We start from the raw sequence: 14562 nt of genomic DNA, 5'->3' as shown, positions 1-14562 counted from the left end.
TACTTTCTACCCATATAGACCCTGTGGCTGAACCCCCAATATCCTTTGTAAGCATTGTTGTTCAATCTTCCTTAGTCAAAAAGGCAAGCACCCCCACCCCCTCTTTCCTATACCTTTATCATGTCTGTCACATCTGTCCTGTGGGACATTGAGATGCCAATCTAGTCCTTCTTTCAGCCATGTTTTTGTTGAGTACCATCTTGAGTGTTGCAACTGGATTCAATCAAGCAAATAAAAAGTATTTCTTCACTATCTTGACTTGTGGCTTCTGGAAATAAGTAGAGAGATTTTAGAAAGTTATTTAGTGTATAATTTCTGTAGTCTATTCTGCTTTAATATGTGTGATTGGATCCATTTTGTTTCAAATTTTTATACAAGGTGTTGAAGAGCCTGTAGTTGGAATATTGTTCACGGCAATATGAAAAATATTGTTAAGCTGGAAAGGGAGCAAAAATATCTAGGCTTAAATAGTAGGCGTGGATTATAAAGCAAGGCGAGAAAGACTGGGACTTTTCTCCCTGATGTGTAAGAGATTAAAGGGAGATTTATAAAACCATGCAGGGCATAGATGAGGTAAATAATCATAGCATTTTTCCCCAGAGTAGGTGAATCTAAAACTAGAGGGCATAGATTTAGGATGAGAGGGTAACATTTTAAAAGGGACCCGAATGTCACCTTCTTCACACAAAGGGTGATGGGTGTATTGAATGAGGTGCCAGAGGAAATACTAGAAACTTGGACAATCATAACCTGCAAAAAGCTTTTAAACAGGTACATGGATAGGAAAGGTTTAGAAGGATGTGGGCTGATTGCAGGCAAATGGTCAGACAATTTGGGCTGAAGAGGCTTTCTCCATGCTGTAGAATTCAATGATTCTTTGTGATGGAAGGAATTATTTACAGAACTAACCAGCAACACCTAACTAACAGTAAACGGTTTGCACAATTCTATCAAAATACAAATTTCTATTTTGGTATAGATTCAAATATGAAGACAAGCTCTGAATTCTGATTTCAGATTTTATGTCACAGTATATATATGACATCACATATAACCCTGAGATTCTTTTTTCTGTGGGCGAGGCAGAATTACCACTTAGCGCTTAGCACAACACCTTTACAGCACCAGCGATTGGGACAGGATATGGGTTCAAATCCCATGCTGTCTGTAAGGAGTTTGTACGTTCTCCCTGTGTCTACATCTCCAGGATTTTCAGTTTCCGCCCACCCTTTAAAAACGTACCAGGGTGTCGGTTAATGGGGTATAATTTGGGCAGTGCTATCTCATAGGGCTGAATTGGCCTGTAACAGTGTTCTATGTCTAATTTGTTTTTAATTGGTAATGCAAAAAAAAAACCTGTACACAGGATATTCATGTAAACAAATAAAGCACTGTAAACAGGAAAAAAAATATAAACAAATTGTCTCCAATATAGAGAGAATTAAATAAAATCAATAAAGTGCACAATTAAGAGTCCTTAAATGATTGAGTTTGTTGTTGATGGGTCCTATGGTGGAGGGGTAGCAGCTGTTCCTGAACCTGGTGGCGCGAGTCTTGTGGCACCTATACCTCTTTCCTGATGGCATATGCTGGGTGGTGTGGATCCTTGATGATTGCTGCTGCTCTCTGATGGCAGTGTTCCCTGTAGATGTTCTTGATAGTGGGGAGAATTTTACATGTGATGTCCTGGACTTTTATCTGGTCCATTAACTTTTGGAGGGCTTTACGCTCAAGGGTATTGGTGTCCCCATACCAGCCAGTCAGCACACTTTCCGCCACACATCTGTAGAAATTTGCCAGAGTTTCTGGTATCATACCAAACCTCTTCAAACTCTTGAGGAACTAGAAGGGCTGATGCGCTTTCTTCACGATGCCATTAGTGTGTTGAATTCAGGAAAAATCCTCCGAGATAGTGACTTCCAAGAACTTAAATTTGCTCACCCTCTCCACCCCTGATTTCCCCCAGTGATCACTAGGTTATACACCTCTGGCTTTCCCTTCCTGAAGTCAACAATCAGCTCCTTAGTTTTGGTAACATTGAGTGCAAGGTTGTTGTTGGTGCATTATTCAGCCAAGTTTTCGATCTCCCTCCTGTACGCTGACTCATCACCTTTCTTTATACAACTCACTACCGTGGTATCGTTGGCAAATTTATAGATGGTGTTGTTATTGTACTGAGCCACACAATCATAGGTGTAAAGTGAGTAGAGCAGGGGGCTAAGTATGTAGCCCTGTGGTGCTCTGGTATTGATAGAGATTGTGGAGGAGATGTTCCTATCAATCCTCACTGATTCTGGTCTTCCAAGGATTCCAAGGCCACCTCCATTACTATCCTCTGTCTCCTATCATCAAGCTAATTCTGTATCTAATTGTTCAGCTCACTCTGCATCCTATGCAATCTAACCTTCTAGACCGTGCAAGAAGGACCATGTCAAAGACTGCCCTAAATGTCTAGCACTCCATCTATCTTCTTGGTTACTCTTCAAAGGACTCATTCAAATTCATGAGACACAATTTCCCATGCACAAAGCCATCCTTACTATCCTTAACCTGTTCTTGTCTTTCCAAATGCAAGTTGATCCTGTCTGTTAGAATCCTTCCAGTAACCTACCCACAACTGATGTCAAGCTAACTGGCCTGCAGATAACTCGTTTGTCCTTGCAGCTTTCTGTAAATAAAGACACAACATTAGCTACCCTCCAGTCGTCCAGCATCTCGCCCGTGCTGAACAGTAATCCTAGTATCTCTCCCAAGGCTTCTGCAATTTATTCCCTATCTTTCCATAATGTCCTGGAATATTCTTGATCAGACCCTAGAGATTTATCTAACATGGTGTGCTTTAAGATTTCCAGTACCCCTTCTTCACTAGAATGGACTCTCTTCAAGACATTGCTATTTACTTCCCAAGTTCCTTAACCTCCTTTTCTTTCTCCTTGGTAAATACAGCTGAGAAATGCTCATTTAGGAACTCACCCATATCCTGTGATTCCAGAGGTAGACAGCCTTTTTGATCTTTAAGGGGTGCTATTCTTTCCCTAGTTACGCTTTTGCCTTTAATATACTTGTACAAAGATTTTCCATAACCTGTGGCCAGTGCAATCTCATACCCTCTCTTGATTGATCATCTCTGACTTTTCCCCACCTTTTATGTGGACTGGCACACCTTGGCAATTTGTAGAAAAATGTCAGTGAGACGAGTACTGCCTAGTTGTGTAGCAAAGGTGCATAGCATTATGATGTAAAATTGAGACATAAAAGCTGACATACTCTGGAAACTGGAACAAAAAAGCAAACTGCTGGGGGAAAGAGATGATTTATGTTTCAGGTTGAAATCCTGCATTGAGGCCATTAATATTGATGTTATTGGTGTAAATAGGCCCTTTCATGCAGTGAAAAAGCCCGAGGAGACTTACCTCTACAAATGTACCATGGCTGGCTCCAAGGCGCCGACTGCAATCCCTCTCAGAGAAGGATCATCACCAGAATGCTGCGCTTCGCCACGTCACATAAATGTACAACCACTGAAAGCAGTTGGTTAAGGGCAGGCTGATGGCGTCGTGATTATGCCTGAGAGGGGAACCATCTCCCCTCTCCCTCCCACCCGCTCACCTCTCTCCTTCCATGACTCCCTCAGGGCGGGGACAGCCGGCGTGAGCTGACAGGTCAGTGGTGGTTGGTGGGGGCGTCAGGGCGGGGGCGGCCAGTAGGGGGCCATCAGGACAGGAACTGTCAGGGGGCAGCCAATGCAGGCTGTGACAGCCTCGCCAGCTTCTCTGGCACCTCAATGGGCTACTTTGGCCTTTGGGGGCGCTCTCTGCGGATCCAAACGCACAGAGCAATGGTCGTCTTCCCTACCCATAATCCCCCATGCAGCTGGAACTGTTCTGGGAAACACAGAATGGTTCCAGCTGCGTGGGGGATTATGGATAGGGAAGATGGCTATTGTTCTGACGCATATTTATGATGGATGGCCCTACAGCACCAGTCGCCCCGCCTCCACTGGCTCCGGAGGGAACTATGAGGCATCGCTCAACATGAATGCGACATAGGAGCAGCCTTTTAGGGCTATTCCGTGAAAGGTAAGTTTATGATTTCCCTCCACGCTTATAGCCGGCCTCCAGTTGAAGGCCTGGCATGAAGGGCTTAATGACACCTGGAGTGAATTAAATTGGTAGAAGATTAGCATGTGTGATGTTAAGGATAGCAAGGATGAGAAAGGTGATCCTCACTCCTCTTCCAGCTGGAAAGAGTTGCAGAATTTAGCCTTTTCTTGTCCCTCTCAATCTGTGTTGTCATTTAGATTGCAGTTGGTTAGGGCACAAGTCTTATTGTTAGTTGCTTAAGTAATTATCACAATGGATAAATAGATTTGGCTCTTTTCACTTGCTTGTTCAATTGCAGAGTTGTAGACTCCATGTAGACTTGTTTCTAGCCAAACCAAACTCAACACTCTCTGTGATGTACATATTGTTGTTTCAAACTGTTTTTGAGATTCTTTGCTGAGCTGGATATTTGGAATGGTGAAGAAAATGTGCCAGGGTTTTAGGCTATATATATTGTGGTGGAATACTGTTTTGCACTTGCCAATGTCCCAATCTACCTAGATTCTTTATGTAATAAGTGTATTGCTGGAAATGATAATATTTATTTCCCATCCATAACTGCACTAATGCCATCACCATTAACGGTTAGTGTAGCACAACACTGTTACAGCGCCAGTGATCCAGGATTCAAATCCCACACTGACAGTCAGGAGTTTGTCCATTCTCCCTGTGTCTGTGTGGGTTTCCTCTAGGTGCTCCGGTTTCCTCCCACCCTTCAAAATTGTATGTGGATTGCAGGTCAGTTGGGAGGAATTGGGCAGCATGGGCCAAAAGGGCCTGTTACTATGCTGTATGTCTAAATTAAAATGAATGTTTCTGAATACTACTGCCGCAGTAGTGGATCTACTAGCAATTTTCAATTACAGGCAACGACTCACTTGGGAAACATGAGTTCTGAAGCATTTGATCACTGAATTGATTGCTGGTGTCAAACCAATAAAACCTTGGAAAGTTGGCTTTTCTATTTGATTGAATGGGCAGACAAAGCTCAGAGTTCTTTATCTGTATGCATGCAGCGTTTACAAGCTGGGTGAATTGTTGACACAAATGGAAATAAATGGGAATGATATGATACCAGTTATGGAGACATGGTTGCAAAGCGACCAAGTCTGGGAAATATTCAAGAAGTCTTGACATTTCAGAAGGATTATTTATTCCAAGTTAAAGGAAGTTGGGACAATCCTACTAGAGTGGGAAAAAATCTGGGTTCACAAGATCAATGTGGTGAATCTATTTGGATGAATATAACAAAGAGCAAAGGGAAGGAGTTACCAGTGAGAATGGTTTATGTGATTACTAGCAATAATTACACAGTAGGGTAGATTTTTAATCACAAAAAATAGGGGTTTGTAAGAAAGGTACTGCAATAATTGTGGGTAATTTAATCTTGTAGATTAGACAAATCAAATTGGGAAAGGTATCTTCAAAAATAAAGAAATAAAAAAGAGTTCATGGATGACTTTTTTCCGGTTTTCTGGTCACTAGTGATGAAACACGATTAATTCGTGGTTTCACAGTCACAAAATCAATGGAAATAGATTTCAAAACATAATAAACTGAATATTAAATTCTCCCTGTGCCTGGATCCCAAGTCTATACAAATGGGAGGAGAATCAGGATTGAGTTGCTCAATGTTGGGGAGAGAAGATTATATCAAAGATATAATGGTTACTAGAAAATTTCTGAGCAAGTCCAAAATGCCACATACTTTTCTGTCTTAATATGAACATTTACATCCCTTAGAGCTGGGGAATAAATGAGCAATGGTAAAGACTGAGCAAATATTTTGTATGAAATTGGAGGCCAAAAATAGGATGAGAAAGTTAAAGCGATTGCCATAAATTGAGAAACGTTATATGGCAGGTTAATGAAATAAAACCTGACAAGGCCTTTGGAATCTTTTCCCTGCAACTCCTGAGTGTTATAAGCAGTGGTTGTAGCAAGATGCATTGATAGTAATCTAATATTTCCTTGTTTACTAATTTACAAAGAGAACACATTAGAAACAATAGCACGCAACCTGGATTCTTGAGACTGCTTCATCACAAACGGCAATTCAGCAGATGTAATGCATTTGGTTTTCAAAAACCCATTTGATAAGATGTCACTAGCAAGTTTGAGCAGACATTTTTTTGTCAGGGAGGAGCTGTGGGCTGTGGAGAATGGACAGAAAATAGAGCAGAAGCCAATATTAAATCAATCATCATCTTATTGAATAGTGAATTAGAATTGTGAGGTCCATTGTTGTTTCTTCTTATTCTGTTATATCAGATATTTTAATTCATTTAATTAATGCAATTGAATGTAAGTAATTAAATAATTGAATTTTCTTCTTTCCCTCCAAAATATGTTTTGACATTTTATTATACAAGTGAGTTGCACCACATGGGTTCTGTGTTTATTGTGATTGCAAATACAAAATCTTTCAGAATTTCAGAACTCCTTTCTTAAAAGATAACCAACCATATTTCTCCCTTAACTCCCTTTCTCCCTTAACTTTGTTTTTCAGTTACACTTGCCGCCTTTTGCGGAGATACCTGTATGTATTCGACAAAATACATTTCCCCTGCTCTCACAGCACTACATTGCAACAGTGGTTTTCAACATGCAGTGACACAGGAGAGGACTTAATATACTTTACGTGCTCGCATATTCTCAAGTCTTATGCCTCCAGGTTATTAATATTTGCTCTCCCCTTGTTATGTGTTGCATGCAGCAATTCCCTTTGCCTGATCGTGCATGGCTACAGTATTAATTTGTCAGTGTTTAAGCTGTGTTTCCTCCTCTTAATTTTCCAGCTTCTTATCCTTGAAAAGTAATTGTGGAAGTACCATATAGTTTTTTTCGGGTAAATCTTTGTAGTATGCTGCACACTATAATATTCAAGATTTGATAAAATTTTATCAGAAATAATTTCTAGTTTGAATTGATCTGGCAGCCATCGAAGCATTTACACTAGTACTAAGTATCCCATGACTGTTGAGGAGGTACTGCTGCTCACTATCAGTACCTCTTGCTAGAAAATGTTCTCTTGTTGATGATCTTTCTTCTTTGGCTTGACTTCGTGGACGAAGATTTATGGAGGGGTAATGTCCACGTCAGCTGCAGGCTCGTTTGTGGCTGACAAGTCCGATGCGGGACAGGCAGACATGGTTGCAGCGGCTGCAGGGGAAAATTGGTTGGTTGGGGTTGGGTGTTGGGTTTTTCCTCCTTTGCCTTTTGTCAGTGAGGTGGGCTCTGCGGTCTTCTTCAAAGGAGGTTGCTGCCCGCCAAACTGTGAGGCGCCAAGATGCACGGTTTGAGGCGATATCAGCCCACTGGCGGTGGTCAATGTGGCAGGCACCAAGAGATTTCTTTAGGCAGTCCTTGTACCTCTTCTTTGGTGCACCTCTGTCACGGTGGCCAGTGGAGATGTGGCAAAGTGTAGTTAAGATAGCTTAGGGAGTCAGTAGGTTTGACATGGGTGTGAGAGGCTGATATTATCCTCTGAAATGTAGACAGAGAGAATTCAGAAAATGATGGGAAGAGAAACAGATAGAATATGTGAAATTGGGAGCAGGGTGAAAAGTGGCAGGAAAAATAATGGAACTGTTGTGTTCTGCTTGAGTGAAGAAGGAAGCACCGATGCAATCATTGATGTACTGGGAAAAGAGTTCAGGGAATGGTCTTGGGTGAGACTGAAATAAAGACTGATCTACATATACGGTCGCATGGTTTGCGTAGTGGTTAGCACAGCGGTTAGTGCAATGCTGTTACAGCACTAGGGTTCAAATCCAGGGTTTGAATCTAGCAGTCTGTAAGGAGTTTGTGCATTCTCCCCGTGTCTTCGTGGGTTTCCTCTGGGTGCTCTGGTTACCTTCCACCCTTCAAAACTTATGGGGCTGTAGGTCGGCCACCCTTTTTTTTAAGTTGCTACAAGGATCAATTTTTTAATGATAGGTGACTTGACTGATTTACTGCAGCAACACACAAGCTACTGGAGGAATTCAATGGGTTGAGCAACATCAATGGGAGAAAAAAGAATGGTCAACGTTTGAGTCCCTTTATTGATGAAGAGTTCTGATTTGAAATGTTGACCATTCTTTTTCTCCACTGATGCTGCTCAACTCGCTGAGTTTTTCCAGCAGATTGTGTGTTAGTCCAGATTTCACCATTCTGTGTCTCAAGATTTCAACCTGAAGAACTCACTCTGAGAAAATCAATTAAAGATTTTAAAACATGGTGCATATCATGAGCGATTTCAATAAAATTAGAGATCTCAGCTCTTACAGCTTCAGAACAATTAAGTGATATATTTTTAATTTTCAAAAAAATTTTTAAATTTTGAAGTTAATTCCAGCTATTTAACCCGTGCCACTCAATTACACCTAAATTATCCTACAAACCCAAATGTTTTGAAGAGTAGGAGGAAATCAGAGGACCCGGGGGAAATCCATGCAGACACGGGAAGAACTTCACGGGTCACTGGTGCTGTAATCTTTGGCTTGGCTTCGCCGACGAAGATATGGAGGGGGTAAATGTCCATGTCAGCTGCAGGCTCGTTTGTGGCTGACAAGTCCGATGCGGGACAGGCAGACATGGTTGCAGCGGTTGCAGGGGAAAATGGGTTGGTTGGGGTTGGGTATTGGGTTTTTCCTCCTTTGTCTTTTGTCAGTGAGGTGGGCTCTGCGGTCTTCTTCAAAGGAGGTTGCTGCCCGCCAAACTGTGAGGCGCCAAGATGCACGGTTTGAGGTGATATCAGCCCACTGGCGGTGGTCGATGTGGCAGGCACCAAGAGATTTCTTTAGGCAGTCCTTGTACCTTTTCTTTGGTGCACCTCTGTCACGGTGGCCAGTGGAGAGCTCGCCATATAACACGATCTTGGGAAGGCGATGGTCCTCCATTCTGGAGACGTGACCCACCCAGCGCAGCTGGATCTTCAGAAGCGTGGACTCGATGCTGTCGACCTCTGCCATCTCGAGTACTTCGACGTTAGGGATGAAAGCGCTCCAATGAATGTTGAGGATGGAGCGGAGACAACGCTGGTGGAAGTGTTCTAGGAGCCGTAGGTGATGTCGGTAGAGGACCCATGATTCGGAGCCGAACAGGAGTGTGGGTATGACAACGGCTCTGTATACGCTTATCTTTGTGAGGTTTTTCAGTTGGTTGTTTTTCCAGACTCTTTTGTGTAGTCTTCCAAAGGCGCTATTTGCCTTGGCGAGTCTGTTGTCTATCTCATTGTCGATCCTTGCATCTGATGAAATGGTGCAGCCGAGATAGGTAAACTGGTTGACCGTTTTAAGGCAATCGAACAACTGAAAAGTGGCAAAGCAGCAGGTATGGATGGAATCCCCCCAGAGGTCTGGAAGGCTGGCAGCAAAACTCTGCATGCCAAACTGCATGAGTTTTTCAAGCTTTGTTGGGACCAAGGAAAACTGCCTCACGACCTTCGTGATGCCACCATCATCACCCTGTACAAAAACAAAGGCGAGAAATCAGACTGCTCAAACTACAGGGGAATCACGCTGCTCTCCATTGTAGGCAAAATCTTCGCTAGGATTCTCCTAAATAGAATAATACCTAGTGTCGCCGAGAATATTCTCCCAGAATCACAGTGCGGCTTTCGCGCAAACAGAGGAACTACTGACATGGTCTTTGCCCTCAGACAGCTCCAAGAAAAGTGCAGAGAACAAAACAAAGGACTCTACATCACCTTTGTTGACCTCACCAAAGCCTTCGACACCGTGAGCAGGAAAGGGCTTTGGCAAATACTAGAGCGCATCGGATGTCCCCCAAAGTTCCTCAACATGATTATCCAACTGCACGAAAACCAACAAGGTCGGGTCAGATACAGCAATGAGCTCTCTGAACCCTTCTCCATTAACAATGGCGTGAAGCAAGGCTGTGTTCTGGCACCAACCCTCTTTTCAATCTTCTTCAGCATGATGCTGAACCAAGCCATGAAAGACCCCAACAATGAAGACGCTGTTTACATCCGGTACCGCACGGATGGCAGTCTCTTCAATCTGAGGCGCCTGCAAGCTCACACCAAGACACAAGAGAAACTTGTCCGTGAACTACTCTTTGCAGACGATGCCGCTTTAGTTGCCCATTCAGAGCCAGCTCTTCAGCGCTTGACGTCCTGCTTTGCGGAAACTGCCAAAATGTTTGGCCTGGAAGTCAGCCTGAAGAAAACTGAGGTCCTCCATCAGCCAGCTCCCCACCATGACTACCAGCCCCCCCACATCTCCATCGGGCGCACAAAACTCAAAACGGTCAAACTCAAAACGGTGCTGTAATAGTGAGGCCCTAACCACTATGCTAACTGCTAAATTACTCTAAAATACTCTATTCCTGAAATTGTTATATTAATAAATGACAAGGCATTGAAATAGTCAAATTCCACTTCTGCTAGGCTTGTGTATTTAGCTACTTGACCCTGCTTTGTCATCTTGTTAGTTGCTGAGAAAATCTCTTGTTCCTACATTTCAGTTGATTGAATGTGAGCTGTAGTTTTTGTCTCAGCCACATACATACATTTGAGTAATAGAATCACACAGCACAGAAACAGACCCAAGAACTCCATCATTTCCAGGCTGACAAGATGCCTATCTGCGATATTCCCATTTGCCTGTCACCCTCTATTGTAGTGAAGTATGAATTAAAATGTTTTTCTAATGTTGTAATTGGATATGCTGCTGCCATCTCCTTTAAGAGCTCATTCTCCATTATCAATACCCTTTTGTGAAAAACAGCCCTCAGATCTTTTATAAATTTTTCCCCTCTCACTTTAAACATGTGCTTTAGTTCTAGACTTCCCTGTTCTGGGAAAAAGACAATGTTGGAGAAATTCAGCAGGTCAAACAGGAACCAATGTTTCGGGCTTGAGCCCTTCATCAAGGTACGAACAAAATGTAGGGAGGTGCCTGAATAAAATGGTGCGGGGGGTTGTGGGGATGAGCAGAGGGAGGAGCACAGGCCCACGGGCAAAAGGTAATAGGGAGGGAGGGCACAAAATAAATCAAAAGGAAGAAGGGATAGCTGTGAATGGAGAGGGAAGGGGGTAGAGAGCTGGAGAAAAGGAGCCAGAGGGATAGGAGAGAGGGAGTACAGGAAGTGGTCTAGCAGAAATCAGAGAATTTTTATCTTTGCTATATAAAAATATGCTGTTTGACCTGCTGAGTTTCTCCAGCATTGTGTTTTTATTTCAATCACTACATCTGCAGACTTTCGTGTTCCGTGACCATCTATCCTATATATGAAGGTAACCCTTCAGTGTCCCATATGTTCCAGTGAGAAAAATTTCTATCATCTAATTTCTTCAGAAAATTACAACTCTTCATTCAGGCAGCATCCAGGTGAATATTTTCTCCACTCGATCTATTACAAGTACCTCCATATTTTTCCTGTGGTAAAGTGGCCAGACTGTACATAATACTGTACAATGTCTGGTATAGCTGTGATGTGTCATCTCTACTCTTATATTCAATGCCTATAAAGGCATTCATGGCAACTGCCTTCTTTACTACCCTATCTACCTGTGTTAACATCTTCAGAGAGCTATGGACTTGCAGCTCAAGGTTTCTCTGTATATTAAACTTCCTAAGTCCCTGCCATGTACTCTGTCCTCCTAGAACACAACTTCTTGAAGTGTATTACCTCACATCTATTTGGATACGTGTCAGGTCACTCGTTTGAATGCTGTTGCTACCATATAACCCAGTACTGCCTGTCGCATGGTTGGATGGTCGATGACTAAACTGACTCCCCCACTAAGCTTGCCTGGTGTGGAGGGTGGCTAGATGCCCTGCTGGATGGAAAAACAAGACCTGTCAAAGGGCAGATGAACCCTCTTGTAGGGTCAATGGTCATCTTGCAAACCCGTGCCGTGAAGCGCGGAAAGGGCATCCCTTACATCGAAACTTGGTCTGGCTGCTGCAATAGAACTTCCCTCAGCCGGCTTGGACCTCACCCTGCCACTGGATCCGGGAGAGGACGTCGAGAAGGTGGGTCTGGACCTGTGCATCCCCATCTCACCTAAAATCCATTCATACACACACTATTCCTTTCTGAGGAGTGGGGTTTACCCCACAAACTGACTGAAAAGAACCATCATCATCCTAAGAGATGGATAGCCAGAAGAAGAGTTTAATTAAAATCCTGCCTCCATTTCACCTAACTAGTTGGATTCAAACTTTAAATTAAATCTACATATTTGAAAGATGACATTTGCTTTTCTCCACATTTTAGTCATTTTTATGTTCATTAACATGAGTTGTTGCCAATTTTCTCTCCAAAGCTTCATTTTCACATAATGTTCAATGAGTATTGATTCTCCTTCACTCATTCACTTGTTAATAGATGAACTTTAGCAGTGAGTCATGATGGGGTTCTTTGGAATATCCTGAATCTCATCCCTCTTGTGCATATTGCTAACAAGAATTTTTATTTTTAATTTTAATTTAGAGATACAGCATGGTAACAAGTCCTTCCAGCCCAATTACACCCAATTGACCTACAACTCCCTACATTTTGTAATGCTTTATTTATCATGTTAATATATTTAATAATCAGCAATCATACCAAATGTAAAACGTCAAAAAAACCTTCCTCCACCCCCCCCCCCCCATATTAGTCATATTAAACAGAGAAAGAAAAAGAAAAAAAAAAGATCATCCCATTGTCAATGCATGCAATAAAACATATGGAGACATGATAATACCACATTGTTAAAATCTTTACAGAGATGTACTGGCTAGCCAGTAGCAATCATAACTCTATATTGGCACCAGTGAGGTACCTATATGCTCTAAATAAAGCTTCCAGATATTTAAGAAGGTGTTATATCCCTTCCAGAGATTGTAAGTAACCTTTTCAAGTGGGATGCAACTATTCATCTCCAAATATCATCTATCCACGAGTAGATGGGAGTCAGAAATCCGTGTTACCACTATGCATTTCCTGGCCACACATAAGGCATTTTCTGTGAATTTAATTTGAGAATTAATTAGTAATCACCCCCCCCACCCCTAGATTTTGAAGGGGACCATTCAGCCCATCAAATTTATGCCAGGTCTCTGAGCAAATGCAGCAATCTGAAAGTCCAAGGTTCTTTTTATGGTTATGTAATAATACAGAAATATGTAATGTACATGATATACTTCAACTTTTGTCTGCGTTAGGCAAACAAAGAGTCACTATGAGCATTGCCCAATGTCCCTAACAATAAGAGAAAGAGAAGAAAAAGAGAGTGTCTTCAGAGCCACTGAGTGTCCATGGATTCGACTCCAGCCTCTACATCCGCACAGACTCCTGTTCAAACAATTGGCAGCCTGAGCTCCAGGTCCAAACCACCAATACGATCTGGTCAAGCCTCTTGTCCAATCTAATTCTCCCACTTCATTTCTCTGAAACCTGTTGGTGCAGTTGCACATAAATAACTCATAGAGTTTCCAACCAGCTGCCTGCACTAGGTGTAATTTATGTCACCAATTCATCTAACAAGCAGCACTTCTGTGGGATGTAGGAAGAAACTTGAGTACCTGGAGGGGATAAACTAGCTCTAAATCTTTAATATCTGAAGTAATTCTTTAGTTTTAGACATACCCCTGCTATGATGAAAATTTTCCTTCTGACTATCCCGTCTATGAGCGTCATAATTTTATATATGTTTGTATAAACTCCCCTTTATCCTCCTACACTGATAGGAAAACATGTCAACCCTTTTCAGACTCTCCTCATAACTAAACTACCAGTGCAATCATGACCTCCCTATAGTGTGGCAACCAGAACAGTTCACTGTACTCCAGACCCAATCCATGTTTTATAAAATTATATCAAAACCTCCTTGCTCTTGTATTTTATACCCCAGCTAATGAAGACCAGCACCCCATATGTTTTCTTCACCACCACTTGTGCTGCCACCTTCAGGGGTCATGGGACAACAAAATTCCTCAATACTCCTGAGGGGCCTTACCATTATTATAAATGTCCCGTCCTTAGTAATCTTCCGAAACACATCACTTTGCATTAGGAAGATGAACTTTATCTGCCATTGCATTACTCATCTTACCAGATGATCAATAACACCCTGTGGATTATGACTGCCCTTCTCATTATCAGCAACATCTTTTGAACCTATTAATCATACATCCTACATTTACATCCAGATTGTTATGTTTTATAAAGGTCCCAGCACTGATTTTGCCAGTACACAACTACTAACAGGCTTTCAGCCATTACCAGAAGGGCCTGTTACCAATGGTGTATATCTATGTCTAAAAGCAACCCTCCATCTTCAGCCTCTACCTTCTATTGTTGATTCAATTTGCCCATTTGCCAAGGATCCCATGGGTCATCTCTTGGATTAGTTTCCTATGTGGGACCTTGCCAAGGACCTCACTGAAGTCCATGTATACTACGTCAATTGCATTACCCTCATCAAATTGTCAGACATGATCTCCTCATTATACTGCAATAC

At 42.2% G+C, this 14562-nt stretch overlaps 1 protein-coding gene across 5 annotated transcripts in view; it reads left to right on the top strand.

Moving 5' to 3' along the window:
* dym (dymeclin) overlaps positions 1 to 14562 on the top strand; it is a 523412-nt gene that overhangs the window by 350404 nt on the left and 158446 nt on the right. Inside the window, exon 14 of one of the 5 annotated variants that reach the window (XM_069923866.1) lies at positions 6613 to 6777. The exons of the other annotated variants lie outside the window; for them this stretch is intronic. Coding sequence (XP_069779967.1) covers positions 6613 to 6777 — 165 coding nt within the window. The remainder of the gene's footprint in view (positions 1 to 6612; positions 6778 to 14562) is intronic. 5 annotated transcript variants of the gene reach the window in all.

This window comes from Narcine bancroftii, chromosome 3 (assembly GCF_036971445.1).
Source record: "Narcine bancroftii isolate sNarBan1 chromosome 3, sNarBan1.hap1, whole genome shotgun sequence".
Lineage (NCBI taxonomy): Eukaryota > Metazoa > Chordata > Chondrichthyes > Torpediniformes > Narcinidae > Narcine > Narcine bancroftii.
Note: the sequence above shows the minus strand (reverse complement) of the source record. Positions and strands in the feature narration are given on the sequence as shown.